The following is a 23576-nucleotide window of genomic DNA, read 5'->3' as shown; positions in this document are numbered from 1 at the left end:
GCAAAGGAAGGGCTTTGTGTTCAGAGGAAACCTTTCCTGCTTACTGTACAGGGAGGGGGTTTCAATCAGCTTATGTTGTAAGGAGATAGAGGATAGCCATGCCTAAGAGAAGATATCTCTTCCTTAATATTTAGGAGAGATTCTAGGCATTGCCATTTACTGTCTTTATTTGCCACCCAGCAGCTTGCTAAGGTGAGGAATCTGTGGTCCTCCAATTGATGTTTGAACAAAAGCTCTTACCATTTCCATGCTAAATAGGGGTACTAGCAGTGGTGAAATTCAAATTCTTTTACTACCGGTTCTTTGGGTGTGGCTTGGTGGGCATGATGTGGCTTGGTGGGCGTGGCAGGGGAAGGATACTGCAAAATCTGCATTCCCACCCCACTCTGGGACCAGCCAGAGGTGGTATTTGACGGTTCTCCGAACTACTCAAAATTTCTGCTACCAGTTCTCCAGAATCTGCTGGATTTCACCCCTAGGTACTGGGGTTCAGGAATGTTAGGAACCTCCCAATTCTGGCCAGTTGTCTTAGCCATAGCAACAGGACACTTTTTTCTGTTTCCCATCTCTTTAGAATAGCATTGGTATCAGATATTTCCCTTCCAATTATAGGAGTGCAGAACATTATTAAGGACAGTTCTCTGATCTTAGGACTAGTTTAGCAATCAGAATAGAGCTGGAAGGGACTTTGGAGGTCTTCTAGTCCAACCGACGGCTCAAGCAAGAGACCCTATACAATTTGAAGCAAATGGCTATCCAGTCTCTTCTTAAAAACCTCCAGTGATGAAGCACCCACAACTTCTGAAGGCAAGCTGTTCCACTGATTAATTGTTCTCCCTGTTAGCAAGTTTCTCCTTAATTCCAGGTTGCTTCTTTCCTTGATTAGTTTCCATCCATTGTTTCTTGCCTTGCCTTCTGGTGCTTTGAAAAGCTGACCCCCTCTTCTTTGTGGCAGCTTCTCAAATATTGGAAACTGCTATCATGTCACCCATAGTCCTTCTTTTCTCTAGACTAGCCATACCCAGTTCCTGCAACCGTTCTTCATATGTTTTAATCACCAGGATTTTAATTGTCCTAGTTGCTTTTCTCTGCACTCAACGTCTCAACATCTTTTTGTAATATGGGGACCAAAATTGGATGTAGTATGCCAAGTGTGGTCTTGCTAAGGCTTTATAAAGCGGTCCTAATACTTCATGTGTTTTTGATTCTATGCCTTTGTTTATACAGCCAAGGATTGTATTAGGCTTTTTGGCTGCTGCCGCACATTGCTGGCTCATATTTAAGTGATCGTCCACTACGACTCCAAGGTCCCTCTCACAGTTACTGTTTTTGAGCCAGGTTTCGCCTAATTTATACTTCTCCCTTTAGTTTTTCCTACCTAAGTAAATGTAAAAACCTTGCTTTTCTCCACATTAAATCTATAAATAAATAAATTTAATACATTTATTTATGTATAGGAAGTTGGTTGTCAGTAAAGAGTGTCTCGATCGATCGATCAATCACACTTTCTCAACTATGGCAATTTCAAAATGCATGGACTTCAACTTTCAGAATTTCCCAGCCTGCTACTGGCTGGGGAATTCTGAAAGTTAAAGTCCACATATTTTCAAACTGTCAAGGTTGAGAAACAGTGCTTAGAATTGGAGGTGCTGTTGAAGCCTATTTTGTTAGGGGAGATAGGAAGTTGGCTTAAACTCGATAGATTTGAGGTATGCAGGGAGAAACAGTCATATTGAGTTAAATAAGCACTAGGTCTTTACATAACTCTGCCATTTTCAGCTTTAGGGACACCTACATTATTAGAGGCAAAATTTACCTGAATTAGGGTTTTAAAAAATACTTCTAGTTGATAAATTTAACCCGTGCATTTAAAAAACTGAATGGAACAATGAGTTGGCAGATTTCCATTTTGCCTAAACTGTGGGAGCATATTTGCTGATAATTTCAGTAGATCTTAGATCTTTCACCCTGATTGGGCCCCATTACAAAAGAATAGTGTTGTTGGAGATGCCATGAAAAAAATAGATTTTTGTACCATCCTAAAATTGCTATGTTCTGACAAAGTATCATTCCACATACTAAGTTGACTTTGAGACAAGTTGAGACAGGTTGAGATAGTTTGGTCATCAGTACTCTTTTGAACTACATACTGATGGCTGAGCAACAAAAATGGATTTTCTGTACCTTTCTGATTGCTAAAAGTCTTGTCTTTTCACATTGGAAGCAATCATTTATGGCTCCAATTATTGAATGGATTGAAGACATGATGTTACTTGGAATTATGAAGTTGCATAGATACAGTAGTTCTAATGAAATACAATAATCATGTACTGTATATAATCATGTAAATGCATGTATGAGAAGTCCTTGAATATATATAATACCATTTTGTTGTTTTGTTTTTTATTGTTTTCCTTCTCTATTCTGTTTAATTAAATAAATGCATGTGAAACCCATTTTTTTTAAAAAAGAAAAAGAAATTTGTACCTGTCTAGGAGTAAATTTAGTGCCTAGGTATGTGGAAGCCTTATTTATCCAACTACTCCCGGTACTTTATAAAACCTGAGCAAAATTGATGGGAATATAAAACTAGCCCATCCAAACACCATGTAAATTGGCCCCAAATATCTGAAGCTCCGGTGCATCAAGGCTATTGGAAATACAACTCGATAGAGAAGTACCTTGGCTTCTATTAACAGGCTTTCAATATGTTTTTGGATGAAAAAAGCTTGTGGGCATTTTCTGTAAAGAAGTGGGTGGGGAATGAAACTAGCTCTCGAGCAAATGGAAGAAGATTAATAGTGCAGCAATTGGGCAATGTTGTTTGCATAAAATAGCAAAATTCTAAGATCTCGCTCTGCAGCATGCCATCATTTGCTCACCTTTTGGCACCACACCTCTTCTGCACGCCTGATGTTTCTTGTTTCTACTGTTTTGGGTAACTATTAAGGTAATATTTTCTAATCCCTCAGAAATGAGTGACATGGACTCATACAAGGTTCTTCTGGATGGACCAGCCCCATGGGGATTCAGACTGCAAGGTGGCAAGGACTTCAATATGCCACTCTCCATTTCCAGGGTAAGTGGTATCATCTAAAGCCTCGTTAACGGAAGTGTTGTATTGTTCAGTTCTCTTCTCCCTACCGTGCACACTTTGGAGGATATTGAGACATTGCGATTGCTGTGTTACTTCATCATTTTGGTTGCAAACATTTAAGTTAAAATGCTCACAGCAAGTTGTGGGCTTGTGTTTCGTTTGCCAAGCCAAGCAAGGCCCTTCCCTCAGGAAACTGCCAGTTTGGATTGCTCCCATGATGTAATGAGAAGGACCTCAGCATTTAGGCTGTTACTTGATATCAGGCTCTTGGAGCTCCCACACACTATTTTTGAGTCTGTGGCAATAGCTCTTGCCATGTGGCTAGGTGGAGATAGCAGTACAGGAAGGGATTGTGGTAATATGAATACACACATGCCTGCAGTTCCAAATGTGTTGGCAAGATGTGTAATTTAGTTGATCCAGAGGGCAGCAGTTTCGGTTTGACACATTGCTGGCAGCTGATATTTGTTGGTACCTAATCAATCTTGTTCCTTTCCAGCTGTTGGGTTTGGGCTTTTTTTAGGTTCCCTTTTGCAAATTCAGGAGGTTTCCCACTTAGGCAAAATAAGGCTGAGTTTTGTAGCAGGATAAGAATAAGATGCACAGATCTTTTTGGAGATTACTCACTCTAAGCTCAGTCTCTGCATCTCCAAAATGAAACATATAGGAGCCACCTTCACTTTCCTTGCTCATTTTTTTTTGACACATTCTAAAGGAAAGCCTAGAGATTAACTCTCCTGCTAGACAGACTGTGGGCAGAAAAGCCTCAAGACAGTACTAATAAGGTCTTACTAACTTGGCACTCTCCGGCATTTATTTTATTGGTTATTTATACTAATCCTTTCTGCTTATATAAGCTCCCAAGCAGATAGCCTGGGACTCTAGCTCTCAACCTTACCAATCATCATGGCAAACTTTTCTGAGCTGCAAGTGGGATTTGAGATGACAAAGAACCATGTTTTGGGAATGTTCAATTCAAATACCGGTAACAGCTGTAATTCGGCAAAACAACATTAAGATGAATACTTTTTAAATGCCTCAGCTTCTCATGCCTTATGTAGGAATCACAATTGTCTCTTTATAAGGCCATAATGGATGCATGAAGGGCCAGATTGATACTGGGATTAAAAACCAGGCGATGATGAGTTCTAGTCCTGCCTTAGGCACAAAGCCAGCTGTGTGACTTTGGGCAAATCAGTCTCTCTGTGTACTGAGAAGAAAGCAAAGACTAACCATTTCTGGTAAATTTCACTAAGAAAACTAATAGAATAGAATAGAATAGAATTTTTACTGGCCAAGTGTGTTTGGACACACAAGGAATTTGTCTTGGTGCAGATGCTCTCAGTGTACATAAAAGAAAAGATACGTTCATCAAGATACAACATTTACAACACAATTGATGGTCAATATATCAATATAAATTATAAGGATTGCCAGCAACAAGTTATAGTCATACAGTCATAAATAGAAAGAGATTGATGATGGGAACTATGAGAAGATTAATAGTAATGGGCCTGTCTGTGTACTTTCTGGGACTGACATCCCCCAACCAAAAAAAATAATAATCATGAAGATATTTCAGCCACAAAGTACCACGAAGCCTGCTTTATTGTTAAGATTAGTAAACAGCCGCCCCTTAGGATCCACAGGCATTTTCTCACTATTTCCAATTGTTCATTATTAAGTGTACCTTGGGCTTTCTTTCTGGGCCTGGAGGGCCATCTTACTGTCGCTCAGTGTGGATCATTCTTGACCTGAAAGTGCCTCTCGGGCTTGATTTGGCTGCTTACAAAGCTGTCACTAGATGGCTTGCAGACAATTCCCCCCCCTCCTTGGAATTGCCTTATAAGCCTAGGAATGCTGAATGCAGCCACTGCTGACGCCTGCAGCCCTTTGGCAAAGCAGAAGGTTTCTTTATGAGCTAGAAGCCCTCAGGGCTGGAGAAGGGCACCACGAAGTCTCCCAGAGCTAGGCACCTCCTCCCCATGCAAACCCGCTCCTAAATTCTGTTTTTGTACACCTCTCACCCTCCAGAGCACCACTCTCTTTCCAGTTCGATTTGTCTGGGGCAGCCCTGTTTTTATTCTCTGCTTGGCTATTCCCGCAAAAGTGTTCTTCTAGCCCATCTGGGGGTGTGGGGAGAGAATGAGATCTGCTTTCCTGCTAGAAGGTTTTCTGTTGAAACAGCCCCAGCTATTTCCACTCCCTCCCTCTCTCCTTTTGGAAAAAGATTTCTCTTGGCTCACAGCCAGCTCTTAACAAAGCCCCAGCCTAGACAGGGTAGAGCCGTTCTGTGGCGAGACCCCAGCTAGTGCCTCCCACAAACATACCAGACAAGAATTGCAGCCCCTCTCCTTGGCCCTAGCATGCCACAGCAGCCCATCCCTTTTGCAAGCGAGGTGGGCCCTTCCTTAGTGGTCAGGCCTTGGGAAAACTTTCCTTCCTATGCTGTTGTGGCTCACTGCATTTGCCAGCAGGCATTGCGGCTAAGAATAATCAGTATCCCTCCTTCCCTTCTTTCCTTCCTTCTTTCCTTCCTTCCTTCCTTCCTTCCTTCCTTCCTTCCTTCCTTCCTTCCTTCCTTCCTTCCTTCCTTCCTCTACTGCTTGGGCAAAGGCAGATGGCTATTACTGACCTGTACTCTGGCAGAGCGCTATTGTCTATTTTGGCAAGTTTCAGAGGGAATATGGTGCAAAGATTCATTGCTGATTCTGGCACTATTACATATTTCCACTACAGTTGCCTCATTTTACTTTTGCCCTTCCAAAAATGATGCGTTCATTTTTCAGTATATGCTTTCCTCTTCTTTGTTAAACAAAATGTTAATTTCCTTTTCTGCGTAATAAATGCTGGACAATTTGTGCAACTTTTATTTTATTTTATTTATTTATTTGTTTGTCACAACAGTATATATAAGCATAAGCATGAAATAACTATATAATATATAAGCATATATATAAGCATAAGTATGTAATAACTATATTAATTGGATATAACGAAAGGAAACAATAGGACAGGAATGGTAGGCACGATTGTGCTCTTATGCATGCCCCTTACAGACCCCTTAGGAATGGGGTGAGGTCAATAGTAGATAGTTTTTGGTTAAAGCTTTGGGGATTTTGGGAAGAGACCACAGAGTCAGGTAGTGTGTTCCAAGTATTAACAACTCTGTTACTGAAGTCATATTTTCTGCAATCAAGATTGGAGTGGTTAACATTACGTTTAAATCTATTGTGTGCTTGTGTATTGTTGCAATTGAAGCTGAAGTAGTCTTCAACAGGAAGGACATTGTAATAGATGATTCTATGAGTTAAACTCGGGTCATGTCGAAGGCGGCGGAGTTCTAAGTTTTCTAAACCCAGGATTTCAAGTCTGGTGACACAAGGTATTTTGTTGTATTCAGAGGAGTGGAGAACTCTTCTTGTAAAATATTTCTGGACATGTTCAATTGTATTGATGTCTGAAATGTGATATGAGTTCCAGATAGGCGAGCTGTATTCAAGAATTGGTCTAGCAAATGTTTTATATGCTCTGGTTAGTAGTGTAGTGTTTCTGGAGAAGAAGCTAACTTCTGGAAGAAGATGGTAAGATATGTCGATTATGATGTATCAGGAATGATTAAGCTAGGATTTGTTTCTGTTAAAAATTAATAGGGCGCTTTGGTGAAAAAATGCTGACAATGCCTTTCAATCAAGCTGGATACTCTTATGACTGCATGGACCAGGTTGAGGAAAGGGGCAATAGAGCTATTCAAAGACTGGAGGTGAAACTTGTTGCTTTCTAAAGGAAACTGAATTGCAATTCTCAGCCAGTGTGACTTTAGTGAGGACTCTGGGAGTTGTAGTTTAGTAAAACCTTTGTTTCATAAAACTCAGAGGGTATGTGAGAACTTGAAGTTTTATGAAACTAGGGACAAAATAACATGCTCTCTTGCCACTATTCTATACTTTCGTCTCTTTAAAAAAAATGGGCCCCTTCATCCATGTGCAGGGGCCATGCTAATTGTCTCTATATCATAACAATTTTGGTGTATGGGCTGCTGAAGCAAGCACACTACAGCTTTACCTCTTGATTAAAAGTGCTGGAAAAAATTATCTTTAACCAGCTTCTGGGTCTAAAACAGTTTGAAAACCCCTGATCTTGATGGCTGCAGTACCCCAACTACGAAATGAGTAAAAACATAGGCCAGAGGACAGTGTGAAACCTCTAGGCACAAAATGCAGAAACTTCTAGCATGGAAAATAAATAGTGGAATGCAAATAGGTATTGCGCTTGCATCCCATTCAAATATTAGTAAAAGATTTGTGAGATATTGAACATACCTTTAGTCACGTGTGCAGGAATGTCTGCTTATCATATTTAGAGTTTTCAATAGATGTGTTCACATACAAGTTTTTATAGTCTAAATCTAGAGAATAGCAGCTTTATTACTGTAAAATAAAATAGAATGGCAATAGCTAAATTGTATATTATATAGACCAGGGGTCTCCAACCTTGGCAACTTTAAGCCTGGCGGACTTCAACTCCCAGAATTACCCAGGCAGCTCTGCTGGTTGGGGAATTCTGGGAGTTGAAGTCCGCCAGGCTTAAAGTTGCCAAGGTTGGAGACCCCTGATATAGACAGCAGGTGGGGAATAGCTAAAACCCAAATTTATTTATTTATTTATTTAGATTTTTATACCGCCCTTCTCCCGAAGGACTCAGGGCGGTGTACAGCCAAATTATAAAACAATACAATATACAATTAAAACAAAGACTTAAAACACTATATTCCCTAAATGGCCGAAATTTAAAACAATCAAATTTAAAACCCTTAAAATTCATAAATAGTAGCCCCAATTAAAATTATTTAAGATTAAAAATCTTTAAAAAGATGGCTATTCCAGGATATGGTTCATAAATTGTTCAGCTTGATTGATTAATGGATATCATCCTTTTGGTTTAGGAGAATGTGAGTTTTAGCTTTCCTGAATCCTGAGCCTTGTTCTAATCCAGGACCCAAAATGTGACGAGGAAGAGATACTTTGCAGCTTCATGCCACTGTTTATGATAATTTTATTACCCTGTAACATCTTAGAAATATACTTTTTGTTTGTTTGTTTCTGGTTTGCCTTCTTACAAATGCTAGCTTGGAGGACACAATGCTGTGCCTATGGCTCACAGGATATGGGCATTTGGAAGAGGAATTAAAGATGGAAATGTATGGAAAACTGTTCTATTTCTAAGTATAGGAACCCTCTTTTGGAACTGCTCTTTAAGGTTATGCTTTCTGTAGTGCTCTTTAGGCAGCATGTCCTATTCCAAGACCAGGTGTTCATTCTGGGTTAGATACCTCTATGGTAACCAGTGAAGGTTTCTTTTCAGACTGAATAGGTGTTCCAAATCAGTGTAATGTGGGGAAGATTGTAAATACTTTTCACATGTTTTGTCCTTTGCACTCTGAAGAATGATCCTTGAAGATCAGAAAGTTGGTTCAAGTTTAATATGGGAATAATTGTCTTTCAAATAATCCAGATCCAGTTCTTACTATTTACCCATAAATAACTAGGAAGGCAGTCAGGTATAACTGTCTGAAGATGAAGTGAGTTCCCAGAAGACTGCTTTCCCTTTTGGAGTCTTGCTTCTAAGGAATTCTTGGCCCAGGATGACTGAAATGGATTTCTAGAGCCCATCTGTTCTGAGATGGCTTTGTGGAAGAGCAGAGCTTGTCTAGCGCTTTCTGCTTGAGGGGATTTCTTCCTCTTAGTTCTCAATTCCCCCTGTCCTGTCCATTAACCACTAGCTTGCATAGTTAATGGTTAATGGGACGAGGATTAGAAAGAGTAGCTTAATTAAGGCTACTTTAGTGAAGGGTGGATAAAATTTTTTTAAAAAATAACAGATTTTTTAAATTTAAATCGGATTTTTAAAATTTAAATCGGATTTTTTAAATCAAATTTATTTTAATAAAATGCTTTTGGAGTAAAAATCTATCTAAAGATAGTTTTCTGTTTAAGATACATTAATAATTTCGTTTATTCAGCATGAAACGGAGCTTAGTTATGTAGCATGAGGCCGTATATTCTGCAATATTGGGACTGTCGGTGAGTCAACAGTGGGTCAGAGGAGGAGCCGCTGTAGGACAGAGATGACAATTGCTCTTTAAAAATTATGATTTAGAGTAAATCGTGTTGATTTAAATCAAGCCTCTTTACTAGTGATTTAAATCATGATTTAAATCATGATTTAAATTGACTTGATTTAAATGAAATCCACCCTGGGCAGTATAGCTAGTCTCTTGAATGGAGATGCAGCCAAAAGCAGAAGCAGCTCTCTAACATTTTAGTGTGTGATTCGGCAAAGATGAATGTGGGTCTTTCTTGGAAGAGACAGTTATGTTGTTTAGCATCTCCACCCAACTCTGCTATGTGTGTGGGCTTCTCTCCCGCAAACGTTGGCATAAGTATCTATAGTAGAGAAAGAAGTGAGAGATGGTGGGAGATGCTATTGGAGCAGGCATTCTGTTTCAGATATTATGAGTAGATTTGTATTATGTAGGCCAGTTCAGCTAAGTTTTTGTACAGGCTGCCAAGTATAGGCCACTTCAACTGAAATTAAGTTTTAAATTATACTTTAGCTAAAGTCATCCTTTCTAAATTGAATTACCTGGTGTCTGATGGGAACTAGAGCCGGGTGGTCTGTTCTTTTAACTTGTTCTTTACTTCTAACTCAAAGTCATGCAGTCTGGCATTTAGATGGGAGTGAGTAGGAATACACAATAAATTTTAAAAAAACATTTCCTACTGTAATACACAAAGTTTCTTCTGTGATTCTGTAACATTTAGACAACTGTAGCCTAGTTTGTAAACCTCTTGACCTGTCAAAAGTCTACAAGAGAATAGTAGTGCTTTGGTGTTCATTTAGTTTTCATTTATAAGCAAACTACAATGCTCAGAGCATGGTATCTTTAAAAAAAAACATTTATTATTAAACTTCTAAGCTGCCCATCTTGCTGAGGTAACTTTAGGCAGCTTTCAGTCATATAATTAAAATATGATATAAAACCTTAAAACAATAAATAAACATACCTTTAAAATTCAGTTACATCTTGCCTGAAAACTACAAATAAATACATGGGGATGCTGCCTCTGACCAGTTTCATACTGATATTTGTGGTTGTATGCAGCAACACCTTAGAAATATAGGCTAGTTTATTTCTTGTACTATCTCAAAGTGCCTTTTGAGGCCTATAATTACATTATGGTTTAAGTTTGGGCTTGCTCATGGCTCCCTTCTTCTTGTTTAAAAACTGGGTTCCATGTCCTGAGAATCAAATGTTCCATTACCTATAGGTCATCTAATGTCTTTCTGGATGTTATAACAAGATAATCTGATCTTGATTGCCAGATCAGATCTATTCCCATGAATGCTATCCTTAACTACTGCAGTTAACCAGGAAGAAGTAGAGAAACCTACAGCAGCTATAGGATTTGCTATAGAGCCCTCTATAAATACAGAACAGGCTCGTTCATTCATTCATTCATTCAAAAACAACCAAAAGTCTGTTGAAAAGGATGAAAATAATAGTTCTGAAGTTTGATGATTGACAATAAGTCATTTTACGAATTAGAATTCATCATTCAAACTAGTTATTAAGTTTGCATTACTATTAATCTTCTCATCGTTCCCATCACCCATCTCCTTCCACTTATGACTGTATGACTGTAACTTTGTTGCTTGTATCCTTACGATTTATATTGATATTGATTGTTTCCTGATTGCTTATTTGTACCCTATGACTATCAATAAGGGTTTTATCTTATGATTCTTGATGAACGTATCCTTTCTTTTATGTACATTGAGAGCATATGCACCAAGACAAATTCCTTGTGTGTCCAATCACACTTGGCCAATAAAAAATTCTATTCTATTCTATTCTATTCTATTCTATTCTATTCTATTCTATTCTATTCTATTCTATTCTATTCTATTCTATTCTATTCTATTCTATTCTATTCTATTCTATTCATCATCAGAACAGAGCTGGAAGCGGCCTTGGAGGTCTTCTAGTCCAACCCCTGGCTCAAGTAGGAGACCCTATACCATTTCAGAAAAGTGACTGTCCAGTCTCTTCTTAAAAACCTCCAGTGATGAAGCACCCACAATTTCTGAAGGCAAGCTGTTTCACTGTTTAATTGTCCTCCCTGTAAGGAAGTTTCTCCTTAGTTCCAGGTTGCTTCTCTCTTTGATTAGTTTCCATACATTGTTTTTTGTCGGGCCTACAGGTGCTTTGGTAAATAAGTTGACCCCCTCCTCTTTGTGGCAACTTCTCAAATATTGGAATACTGCTATCCTAGTCCTTCTTTTCTTTAGACTAGCCAAACCTAAATCTTGCAACTGTTCTTCATATGTTTTAGTCTCCAGGACTTTAATCATCTTAGTTGCTCTCCTTTGCACTTTTTTCCAAAGTCTCAACATCTTTTTTTGTAATGTGACCAACACTGGATGCAGTTTTCCAGGTGTGCCCTTAGTAAGGCTTTATAAAGCGGTACTAATACTTCATGTGTTTTTGATTCTATGCCTCTGTTTATACAACAAAGGATTGTATTAGTCAGGGGTCTCTAACCTTAGCAACTTTAAGGCTTTGCTGGCTGAGGAATTCTGGGAGTTGAAGTCCACAAGTCTTAAAGTTGCCAAGTTGGAGACCCCTGATCTAAGTCATTTATGAAGATATTGAAGACTATTGGGCCTAAGATGGAATCCTGTGGCACCCCACTGCTTACTTCCCTCCATATAGATGTAGTACCATTAAGGATGGTACGGTTTGTCAGCCAGTTACAAATCCATCTGGTGGTGATGCTGTCTATCCCACATTTTTCTAGCTTACCAAGAAGTTTTGAGGCTTCTTACTTTTTTAAAAAAGAAATTATTTGTTGGGCAAAATTTCTCTACAGTTTGGCTGGTCTCTTCTGCAGAACATTCAGAGATGCTCTTTTATTCCAGATAGTAGAACACCGAATAATCAAGACATCTAGCTCATTTTGTCTATGTGGTTAGAACATCCTACTGGACTTGAGAGAGGGAAGAAACTATCTTCCAGGAATATGGAGTTTATCATGTGTCTGGTTTCTGCACTGCGGGATAGATACTAAATAAACATTAACCAATTGCAGTACAGCAGAACCTATTGACTCATTAAATCCTATGCCTTAGAACTTGAGGGTTCATGGAAGGTATGACTGTTCTGTGCTACCTGCTTCCTTTAGGTCATTGTGAGCTTGTAACTTTTGCTTAGTTCCAGTGTGCAAGTAGAAAGATGTGTGAGTCACACACTGGGCAAGTAGATGAAATATTTTGGTTTCCTTATTGCATCAATGTGTCAGAGTGGTCTTGCAACTCATGTACAGCTGGAGAAGCTCAAGCTTTTTATGTTTGTTCTGATATATCTAGCTTGGCACAACTTGCCAAGGGAGTATGAAGCTGGATGAATTCCATTCCTCAAGTTTTTGACTCTGTTCATCATACCAAGTGGTCTGTTTTTTCTTGTACCTGGTGCCTCTCTCCTAGTAGGGAAAATGTGCTATAGTAAGGTTATTTGAAGAATTACCTAACCAACAGCCAGGATGATAATATTGTACGGGGCAGATCCCTGCCCTTCCAAAAGAATGATCGATGACAGAAAAGCAGATGGAATGATTTATGCCCATCTTGTTCAGCTGTCCCAAAGCTGAGTTCTGAAAACCAGGGAGAACTGCTGAGGTCAAATGGAAAACAGGATAAAAATACACTCCTTGCTTTAAATAAGGCTGAAACAAGGTGGGCATTTTCCAAGGAAGCTCATTGGCCAGATGGAAGGGGTGGCTCCCCCAGGTGCTGTACATAGCCTTATATGGGACATTTCCCCAATTTGTCTGGTAGCTTGGGAACTGGATGCAGAACTGCTTTTTACTGAGGATGGGATCATTGACAGATTTCTGGAAACCCTGGTTAGATACCTAAAACACTGGTTCAAATTTGATTCTACCAGAACTGTAGAGGGGAAAGGTTGCAAACTTAGAGTTTGGCTCTATTAAGTAAAGAAAGTTTATTCCAGGGTTGGAAATCTAGGTTAGAAATCCATGCCAGATGCTGTGAACTGCCTAAGTCATATAAGTCAAGTGTAACTGTAATTGGGGTCAGGTTTTTGATCAAGGTGAGAGGCAGAACATGGAACGCCATGCTGAAGGCCAATAGAGTCACTCTCTGCCTTTCAGGATTATGCCAGATATTTTTGCTGTCCTTTAAAACTTGTTTTCATTGAGGGCCTCTTCTTCCCCAAACTGTCTCCATCTATATCATTTTGATTACTGCATATATAATTTTGGGCCAGGTTGAACTTGATGGATGTTGCTCAGTTGAGGAAGGCTGGCCTTCTTGCCCAAATACAAGTACACACACACACATGTTAAACTAGAAAAAGCCCCAGTAGTAATACTCTTGGAATGCTTGTGAATTCCTTTATCTATAAAATGCAAATACCAGTGCCTGAAAGCAGTGCCAAATAAGAGCAGTAAAGATGAGTTTTAATACACATGCACAGTTCTTAAAAAGCACATTATATATCACATTAACCTTCCCTGCTTAAACGTTAGTAACAGTAGGATAGCAGTTGGCTTCACAACATCGGTTCAACAGGAGAGCTAGATATTTGAACGGAGAACCAGTTTCAGTGTCTTGACTCTTCTTTCAAGGTTGGCTGCAGCAAGCAGGTATGGGACATCCAATGGGAAGGTCATCACCATTTGGGAAGGTCATGGAATGAAGAAGCATGTAATGCAGAAAGTTGCAAAAGGAAAAGCCAGAGGGTGGAGAGTGAAGGAAGGAAGTTGAAGGCCAGGTGTTGTCAGATGCAGATGGCTTCAGAACTGAAACCTCAACCCAGGCAGGAAATAGGGAAGTTCTGGCTTATAGAAGGAACATGACCTGCCTGCTTTCCCTGGAGTGGAGGTTGTGGGGCCTCAGCGATGATGTATGCCTGGGAATAGACTGCCTGTCCATAGGGCAGACCCTGGAGCCTTGAACTTCCTGCCCAGCCTGATTAAGTATACAGCCAAGAGAGGGCAGTTTGTAGACTTATTTGGTCTGTAAAGAAGGAAGGAAGTGGGGAGGAGGGAGGGAATTCAACTGTGCCAGAAAATGGAAGTTAGTGCATTTTTGATAAGTGCTGGTTGCCCAGCTTTAGGTCTTGTGATATTCCTGGTTCTTGCTCCGAGCATTCCAGGCTCTTTCTTTGCCTTTTAACACTTTTTTTTCTTCTGCGCATGCGCGTTATGGCGGCTTCCTGAAATCTTGTGGAGTCGGCGGCTGGAAATCCTTGGCCACGATGCCGTTCAGCCGCTCGCCCAGCTGCTTGTCTTCGGGCTCCGGTCTTGTCATCTTCTCGGCCACCGGGAGCGAGGTCCTCGGGCCTCTTTGAACTCTCGGCTGCCGAGTACGGAGCCGGAGTTTGTTTTCCGGCAGCGAACGGCGAACGGCGGCGGCCATGTTGGGGGGGGTTGAACAGCGGCTGGAAGTCCTCGGCTACGATGCCGTTTAGCCGCTCGCCCAGCTGCTTGTCTTCGGGCCCCGGTCTTGTCATCCTCTCGGCCACCGAGAGCGAGGTCTTGAACTCTCGGCTGCCGGGCACGGAGCCGGAGTTTGCCCTTAGGCAGCGAACGGCGGCGGCCATGTTGGGGGGGGCCTGCGGAGACGCCCGGCATGAATCAGCAGCTTTCGGGCCGTTGTGGCCACAGATACCAATTGGATACCAACAAAGGACACTAACAATGGCTGAGGCGCCCGAACACCGACGGAGGATGTTAATGGTGGTATGCTGGACACCGGGTGTTCGGGTTGCTATTAAGTTTTGGTGCTGGGACGGGACTCGTATGGGCATGAACAACGCCCCTCCCCTCCCCTCCCCTTCATGGTCATGGACTGGAACATCGCTTTCTCCCTACTCTGACTTTTGTTATGGCCTGCCAACATTCCGCAACCGTCATCAGCGGTTCACCTCTCTTTGAGCTATTTTTTCCATCAGCGACGGAGAGGTGGTTGGCCTGGACAATTTTTATAGCAGCAGAGCGGCATGTGGGGCCATATTGGGTCCAGAGGATAATCTGCCGACTTAGGGGTGGAGGCATGGACGGCTTACATCTTGACGGCTAAGGATGGACATTTTGCCACGACTTTTGGGCCTATCTCTCCATGAGATATTCATTTGCCGATCTACTACGACTTGCGAGGTTCCCCGCCGCAGGAATGGCCTCCAAGCTATCGAGGGCTTATTTTAACGAAGGGTCTTGGGACCCAGAGAGGTGGCATGCTAAGAAGAATTTGTGGGGTTTTTAAATAGTTTTTAAATAAGGGTTTTTAAGGGGAGGGATTTGACGGTGGGGGAGGACCCGTCGGGGAGGATCCAGCCCTGTGCTAGTTCGCGACATTACGCCATCTTGTCTGAAGGCAGGGGAGGACGCCCAGGTTTAGAGGGCTGTTCGATCTGTACGGTAAGTGGGAGAGGCAGATATGGCGGGGAGGGCCGTGTCGAGTTATGGGGGCACGTGCTCGATGTCTGAGAGCGATCACGTGCTCCGCCCTCAGTCCCTACCTGCCTCGGGTGGCCATGATCCTCAGAGCTTGGACCTTCGGCTGATGTTATGTAATGCCCGGTCCGTGGTTAATAAGGCTCCCTGATTTGTGACCTTATTCAGGGGGTCCGGACCTCATGGGCATTACGGAGACCTGGTTGGGCCCTGAGGGGGTCCCCTTGTTGAGATGTGCCCTCCAGGCTTCCGAGCATTTCATCAGCCGAGAGTCCAAGGTAGGGGTGGGGGGGTGGCGGTTGTTATTAAGGAAGATCTAGAGCCGAGGGAGACCACTGTTCCTCAGATTGCTGGCTGCGAATCCCTCTGTGTGCGCTGGGGCTATAGGAATCAGTTGGGCTTGGTGATCGCGTACCTGGCTCCTTGCTGCGTGACCACAGCCCTGCCCGAGCTGTTGGAGGTACTGGCTGCTGTGGCGGTTGGGACCCCCAAACTTATAGTTATGGGGATTTCAACTGCCATCAGTTGGCCTGTCATCGACGGCAGCTCGGGAGTTCCAGGCTTCCATGACGGCCTTGGACCTGATTCGAGTAAATGATGGCCCCACGCACAGGGGGAGGCATGCTAGATCTGATTTATATCTCTGGACAGTGGTTAAATGATCTGGTATTAGATGATTTAGTAACAGAACCAATGTCATGGTCGGATCATTTTCTCCTTCGCCTAGACTTCCGAACCGCTATTCACCACCGCAGGGAGACGGAACCTATACGGTGGTTCCGTCCCAGGCGCCTGATGGACCCTGAGAGGTTCCAGACGGAGCTTGGGCCATTCCCTGAGGATCTGGCCCACGGCACGACTGAGGAACTGGTCGTGGCCTGGGAGCAGGCCGCGGCCGGGGCCCTGGATCGTGTCGCGCCTTTGCGGCCTCTGACCCGGCGTAGATCTCGTGCCGCCCCTTGGTTCTCCGAGGGGCTGAGGGAGATGAAACGCCGGAGAAGACGCCTAGAGAGCACCTGGAGGTCCAGTCGCCCGTTGATCGGACACTAGTTAGGACCTATACTAGGACCTACCTAGTGGCAATGAGGGAAGCGAGGCGCTACGCCCACCCTCATTGCGCCGGCAGATAACCGCCCGCCGCCCTGTTTGGGTGACCCGCCTCTCCTACATCAGGAGGTGCGGGATGACCCTTGCAGGGACGAGCCGAGGAGTTTAGTGGTTATCTCTACGATAAAGTCCTTCAGCTCAGGGACGGTCTGGACCGAATATGGAATGATCCAAGCGAGGGAGAGAAGGCACGACTTGTTGAGCACATTTGGGATGAGTTTGACCGTGTCGCTCCCGAGGACGTGGACAGGTTGTTGGGGAGGCTTCACGGCAGGACATGTTTACTGGACCCGTGCCCTTCCTGGTTGGTACTGGCCACTCAGGCGGTGACACGAGGCTGGCTTCAGAGGATTATCAACGCTTCTTTTTTGGATGGGGTTTTCCCTGCCGCCTTGAAAGAGGCGGTGGTGAGACCCTCCTTAAGAAGCCCTCTTGGACCCAGCTATTTTGGCTAATTATCGCCCAGTTCCAACCTTCGCTTTGTTGCGAAGGTTGTAGAGAGTGCCGGCCGACAGCTGCCCCAACACCTGGATGAAGATGTCTATCTAGACCTGCTCCAGTCCGGCTTCCGACCCGGATACAGCACGGAGACAGCTTTGGTCGCATTGGTGGATGATCTCTGGAGGGCCAGGGACAGGGATATTCCTCTGCCCTGGTCCTATTAGACCTCTCAGCGGCGCTCGATACCATCGATCATGGTATCCTGCTGCGCCGGTTGGGGGATTGGGAGTGGAGGCACCGATATCGGTGGTTCTCCTCCTATCTCTCCGACCGGTCGCAGACGGTGTTGACAGGGGGCAGAGGTCGACCGCGAGGGGCCTCACTTGTGGGGTCCTCAGGGTCGATTCTCGCCTGCTGTTCAACATCTACATGAAGCCGCTGGGTGAGATCATCAGTGGTTTCGGGTGAGATACCAGCAGTACGCTGATGACACCCAGTTGTATTTTTCCACCCCGGACCACCCCAATGAAGTTGTTGAAGTGCTGTCCCGGTGTTTGGAGGCTGTACGGGTCTGGATGGGGAGAAACAGGCTCAAGCTTAATCCTCCAAGACGGAGTGGCTGTGGATGCCGGCACCCGATTCAGTCAGCTGCAGCCGCGCTGGCTGTTGGAGTTACTGGCCCCAAAGGATAGGGTGCGCAACTTGGGTGTCCTTCTGGATGATCGGCTGTCGCTTGAAGACCATTTGACGGCCGCTCCAGGAGGGCCTTCCACCAGGTTCGCCTGGTTCGCAGTTGCGCCTTCCTTGATCGGGATGCCTTATGCACAGTCACTCATGCGCGCTACCTCTCGCTGGATTACTGTAATGCTCTCACATGGGGCTCCCCTGAAGTGCGCCGAGGCTTCAGTTAGTCCAGAATGCAGCTGCTGGTGATAGAGGGTGCTACACGTAGCTCCCATGTAACACCGCTCCTGCGCAGACTGCACTGGCTGCCTGTGGCCTTCCGGGTGCACTTTAAGGTGTTGGTTATGACCTTTAAAGCGCTCCATGGCTTAGGACCTGGGTACTTACGGGACCGCCTGCTGTTACCATACGCCTCCCACCGACCCGTACGCTCCCACAGAGAGGGACTTCTCAGGGTGCCGTCCGCCAAACAATGTCGGCTGGCGGCCCCCAGGGGAAGGGCCTTCTCTGTGGGGGCTCCCACACTCTGGAACGAGCTTCCCCCGGGTTTACGCCAAATACCTGACCTTCGGACATTTCGTCGCGAACTCAAGACTCACCTTTTTATCCGCGCGGGGCTGGCTTAAATTGGGATTTTAATTTTAAATTTATTAATTTTAAACGGGGTTTTAGTAGGGTAAATTTTAATCATTGGGCTAATTTAAATAAGTTTTTTAAATCGTATTTTAAATTTGTATATTGTATTGCCGGTTTTTTATTATGCCTGTACACCGCCCTGAGTCCTTCGGGAGAAGGGCGGTATAAAAATCAAATAAAATAAATAAATAAATAAATAAATAAATACTTGAGGTGGTAGGCCTGTATGTACTGCTTCTCCTTTAAAGGTTCTTTCTGTGTGTATTATGTTGTAGAGTACTGAGGGTGGGGATGTATTATTGTTTTTCAAGGCTAGTTTTCTATTACTTTCTAGGAAGCCATTTGCATTCTTTATCCTGAAGAATGAATTGGTTGTTTTAATGTCTAAACTATCTTATGACTGAAGTCTTCCCTCAGAAGGCCTAGAAAAAGGCTGTATTATGTTCCAAAATGGTGGCCCATGTTGTGGCTTGAGCTCCTCAGTATTGCAGAAACTGTTATGGGTCTCATAGTAATAGCACTTAGACCAGGGGTGCCAAACTTGATTTCATTGAGGGCCGCATCAGGGTTGCGTGTGACCTCGGGGTGGCTGTGGGGGGACGTGGCCAGGGTGGGGGTGGCCAGCTCAATGTCACTCATGTCAGGGACGCCTGTGGTAGCCTGAGCGCTCTGCCAGTGAAAACAGGGTTCTGAGCTCTGTTTCCACCTACGACGGCCTCCTGCAACCCTCTGCCAGCGAAAATGGAGCTCCGTTTCTGGCTGCGACGGCCTCCTGAAACCAACTGCCACTGGCAGTGGAGCTCTGTTTTCACTGGCAGAGGCACTATGGGCCAATCCGTTGTTTCCACGGGCCAGATCTAAGCACCCCACGGCCACACCCCTGACTTAGACTTATATACCTCTTCACAGTGCTTTACAGCCATTTCTAAGCAGTTTACAGAATCAGCATATTGCCCCCAACAATCTGGCTCCTCATTTTACCAACCTCGGAAGGATGGAAGGCTGAGTCAACCTTGAGCCGGTGAGACTCGAATTCCCAAAGTGTGGCAGCCGGCAGTCAGTGAAGTAGCCTGCAGTACTGCATTCTAACCACTACACCACCACAGTTCTCATCCACTATTGCTCACATCTAAAAGGGTTAAGTTGATCTGATTTGATTACTCCATTCCTCAAAAACCCGTAAGTTTCGCTTTTCTCCTATTCTTCTCATCTCCGAATCTGTCCCACTAGGTAAACCAGACAAAGAGGTCTCCCCACAACACCCTACCAATAGATCTTACATGCCTCCATCAAGGTCACCTTCCTTACTCTTTGCATCTCCATGCTTTCTGAATATTAATACTCCTGACATTATTTCTTCTAACTTTGCCGATATATGGCTTTATAGAGCATTCTTTTCTGGTATGGCATTCTGTAGATTGTGTTGGTTTTCCAACGTTTCTAGAATTTGTCTCAAAACTCCTGGAGTTGTTGTTCAAACATAACTGGAGAGTGCTATTTTGGAAAAGGCTGGTGTGGAGTAACCCTTGGAACATAAAAGTTCGGCTCTTCCTCTTCTGGTCTTGCCTCTTATATTATAGGAACTTATAGCAGTGTGTATTTCTTGCAGTAGTTTTCCTTTTTTGAAAATATGAACGGATGAAGCACCTGTTTATCTGGAGAAAAAAAATAGCTTTGAAAGAAAACTGCACTGGCAAATATCAGGGCCTAATTCCTTTGTAGCTCTCTACCTCATTATCCAGTCTCACTTTTCCAACCCTACTAGAGCATTCTATCCTTGGTATTGCTTGCATGTCTCTTGGGATCTGTTGTCACAGTGTTTAGTGTGATATTTACAAGCCCAAGGACAGTTTGAATCTGCGTCAAGAAAGCAGGGCTTTACTGCTGGGCTTCCACGGAGATTTGTCAGCAAGCGCTCAGTCCTTTTATGTTCATGTCGAACTGGACTTACACAAAAATTTTTTGTGTAAGTAAAAAAAAAAAAAATCTGTGCGGGAGATGGGAAGCCCAATGCTTGGTGTGCTTGTTTAATATGATATAGTGACATTTCCTAAATGTATGACTCCTTATTTGTGTGTTTATACCAGGTGGCTATAGTAGTTAATGAGCCCTATCTAAGACAGTTGCTGAGGAACATGGTTGCTTGACTCTTTAGAGTAATTATCCATAGAAATATTGCTAATGGCATTTAAAACTTGAGGCAAACCAAGCTTCTTCCAGAAAAAGCTGTACCAGCATTTCTGTGGAAGAGATTGGGGAATAGCCTTAGAGGAAACTCATGATGGACTCAAATTTCTATGCATATTATCACAATCCATCTTTTCCCATAATCTCTATTGCTGTAGCCTGAGCTGAATGCAGGAACTGTTACTGGCTTGTGGATAAGCAAGTAATTGTACCTTTGAACTCCAGGAAAGTGGACCTTTGCATTCTTTTCAATCCATCCAGCAGTGGACACTCTTAGTACTAATATGAATAAAGCCCCCCTCCTCCCCAAATGTACATCATATATTCTGCTTCTAGATGTTCCTCGTAGTCCTGCTTTCAAGATTTTGCGGGACTCTTCTTCTTCCCTGTGGAAGGCTGTGGAAGAAGGAAGAGTATGAGTAACTTGTGTGCCAATTGATGTACTCCTTTCCATTTTTATTGGGGTCAGGGAGCCTCAGGGTCATACTGATTACAGGGCCGTCTTGGGAAACTAAATGATTTCCAGACAAAGCCGCCTTCCTATAGACCAGGGGTAGGGAATGGCAACCCTTTTATGACTTGTGGACTTCAAATCCCAGAATTCCTGAGCCAGCTGGCTCAGGAATTCTGGGAATTGAAGTCCATGAGTCATACCCCCACCTTTGCTATAGACGTATAGACATTGGAAACAAGGAGTTTCCATATGAAACTGTTTTCCTACAGCCTCTGCAGATGACTGTATCTATGTTCTCCAGCTAGGCTTCCTGATTATCACTGTTGTATATTGCATTGGCGACTGTCACATCTCAGCCCTAGCAAAATGGTACAAGAGCAATCCTCCTTTCCTCTGCTTTGGCTGCTGCTTGGGGCCCCTGTAGCAAGAAGGCTTTGAGTTAATGGTTCCCTGCCCCCAGGGTAGGTATTGCATTGCTGCTGATGAGCTAATGTCTCTGTTTGCTGACAGAGGGAGATAAATTAGTTGCCGGGAGAGGTGAGCCCTGTGGAGAGGTGGGTTGATTGCAGCCCCCTCCATTTCACAGAGCAGATGTAAAAGCTTTAGGGATTCTTGTGGCTTGGTAGCTCTGAGAAGCATGAGTGTGACCACATGGATTGTGTTACTAGAAAGGTGTTGATTCACTCCAGAGCCCTGTTCTCTCTACAAATCTGGTAATGGTCTGAAGGTGCTGGAGTCCATCAACCCCTCCTTTTCTGAATGAATCAGCCTGGAAGAACAGTTCAGTGGGTTCCTCCAAATGGTCTTCTGTACTTTTACAAAGATGGATACGCACACTGGTTGTGTATGTGTGAGAACTTTCTTTGTAGGGTATAGAATGGGATGGGGGTAAGAGAGGAGGACACAAAGAAGTACTTATGAGCAGGGATGGGATTCTACCGGTTTCGACTGGTTCGGCTGAACCAGTAGCTTCAACGATCAGCTGGGAGCCAACCAGTTCACCCTGACGATCAGATGGGCCCACTCGCCCGCCTGCTCTATTTTCTTACCTTTATCTTCTCAGCTGATTCATGTGGCAGAGCAGATTGCCACGCCTCGGCTGTGTTTCTCCTCTGAAGAAACGTGGAAGTGAAGATTTCTTCAAACCATGCGCAATCACCGAACCGGTTGTCAAATTGATCCCACCCTGCTTATGAGTTAATCAACTCACTGTATGTCTGAATTGGCTCATGAGGAAGAAAACGCTATGAGTGAATACAAAAGAGTTGTTTCTAACTGGAAGTCTGATACTGTCCCCATGTTAATTTTATTCAATATGGTTTATGTGAGAAAGCATATATTGGAGTGCATATGGGCAATTTCTCTTCCGCAACTCTGGATGAATTGATTAAAATGGTGGTTAGATTATCCACCATTAGTAAATTAGGATTAATGTTATGACATCATTTTAATACTCAGTTCTAGAGATAGGAAAGAGGAATGAAGAATGCTGGTCATTCTCCAGTTAAGCTATCTGAAATTTCTCCTTTAGGCTGTGCAAGGGTTAAGCAATAGACAAGTGGCCTTTATAAATCTAAAGTTTTACTGAGGTCATGATTTCCCAGTTTGAAGAAGATAGGCAAACCACATGGTGATTTCATTCTCCAGTATATGTCCAGATGATCAATGATCATGTGTACCAATCCAAAAATAACCTTCAAAACTATACAGTTTTCCTCCATTTCAGTCCCATTAACAGAAAACATGCCTTTTATATTTTTAAAGCTGTGTGTATATTTGTGTGAGGTGTTGGCAGGAAACTATGAGTTCCAGCACTGGAAAAAGTTAGTATGCACCACATTTGAATAACCTTGTTCCCTCCATATACAGTATGTTAAACTTTATTTCCGTAATTCCTAGCCGGTATGGTTATTGGCCATGTTGCCTGGGAATTATTGATATCTGACAATCTGGAAACCATTTGGAAGGAAAGCTGGTGTCATAAAAGATAAAAAGTCAGTTTACGTGACCGAGAGTTGCTCACAAGTAGCAATACTCGGGAGTTCCTGCAATATATATTCCATGCACTACCATAGTAATTTGGGTGAGCTTCTTTGACATCACAGAGCCTGTTTGGTGTAGTAGTGAAGGTGCTGACAAGGAACCAGGAGATTGTGAATTCTAGTCCAGCCTTAGGCATGAAAGCTGGCTGGGTGACTTTGGACCAGGGTCACTTCACAGGGTGTTTGTTGTGGGGATAATAGGAAGAGGAAGAAACATTACATATGTCTAGAGATGGGAAGATCTAGAAAAAAAATGGAAAAATGGGGGGGTGGGACCCAATAAAAAACCTCCCCCACCATTTCCCCATTTTTTCCCAGGCTTTCCCATTTCTTCAGATGTTTTAGAATAGAATAGAATAGAATAGAATAGAATAGAATAGAATAGAATA

At 43.3% G+C, this 23576-nt stretch overlaps 1 protein-coding gene and 1 pseudogene across 4 annotated transcripts in view; one reads left to right on the top strand and one right to left on the bottom strand.

The window, feature by feature from the left end:
- PDLIM7 (PDZ and LIM domain 7) overlaps window positions 1-23576 on the top strand; it is a 62960-nt gene that overhangs the window by 4736 nt on the left and 34648 nt on the right. For all 4 annotated transcript variants that reach the window (XM_058167619.1, XM_058167616.1, XM_058167617.1 and 1 more), the window contains exon 2: window positions 2973-3079. In XM_058167619.1, coding sequence (XP_058023602.1) covers window positions 2975-3079 — 105 coding nt within the window. In that variant the 5' untranslated portion in view covers window positions 2973-2974. The remainder of the gene's footprint in view (window positions 1-2972; window positions 3080-23576) is intronic.
- Window positions 7058-7149, bottom strand: LOC131193759 (U6 spliceosomal RNA; annotated as a pseudogene).

The sequence above is a fragment of the Ahaetulla prasina genome, chromosome 2 (assembly GCF_028640845.1).
Source record: "Ahaetulla prasina isolate Xishuangbanna chromosome 2, ASM2864084v1, whole genome shotgun sequence".
Classification (NCBI taxonomy): domain Eukaryota; kingdom Metazoa; phylum Chordata; class Lepidosauria; order Squamata; family Colubridae; genus Ahaetulla; species Ahaetulla prasina.
The sequence above is the reverse complement of the archived record's forward strand: the minus strand, read 5'-3'. Positions and strand labels throughout refer to the sequence as shown.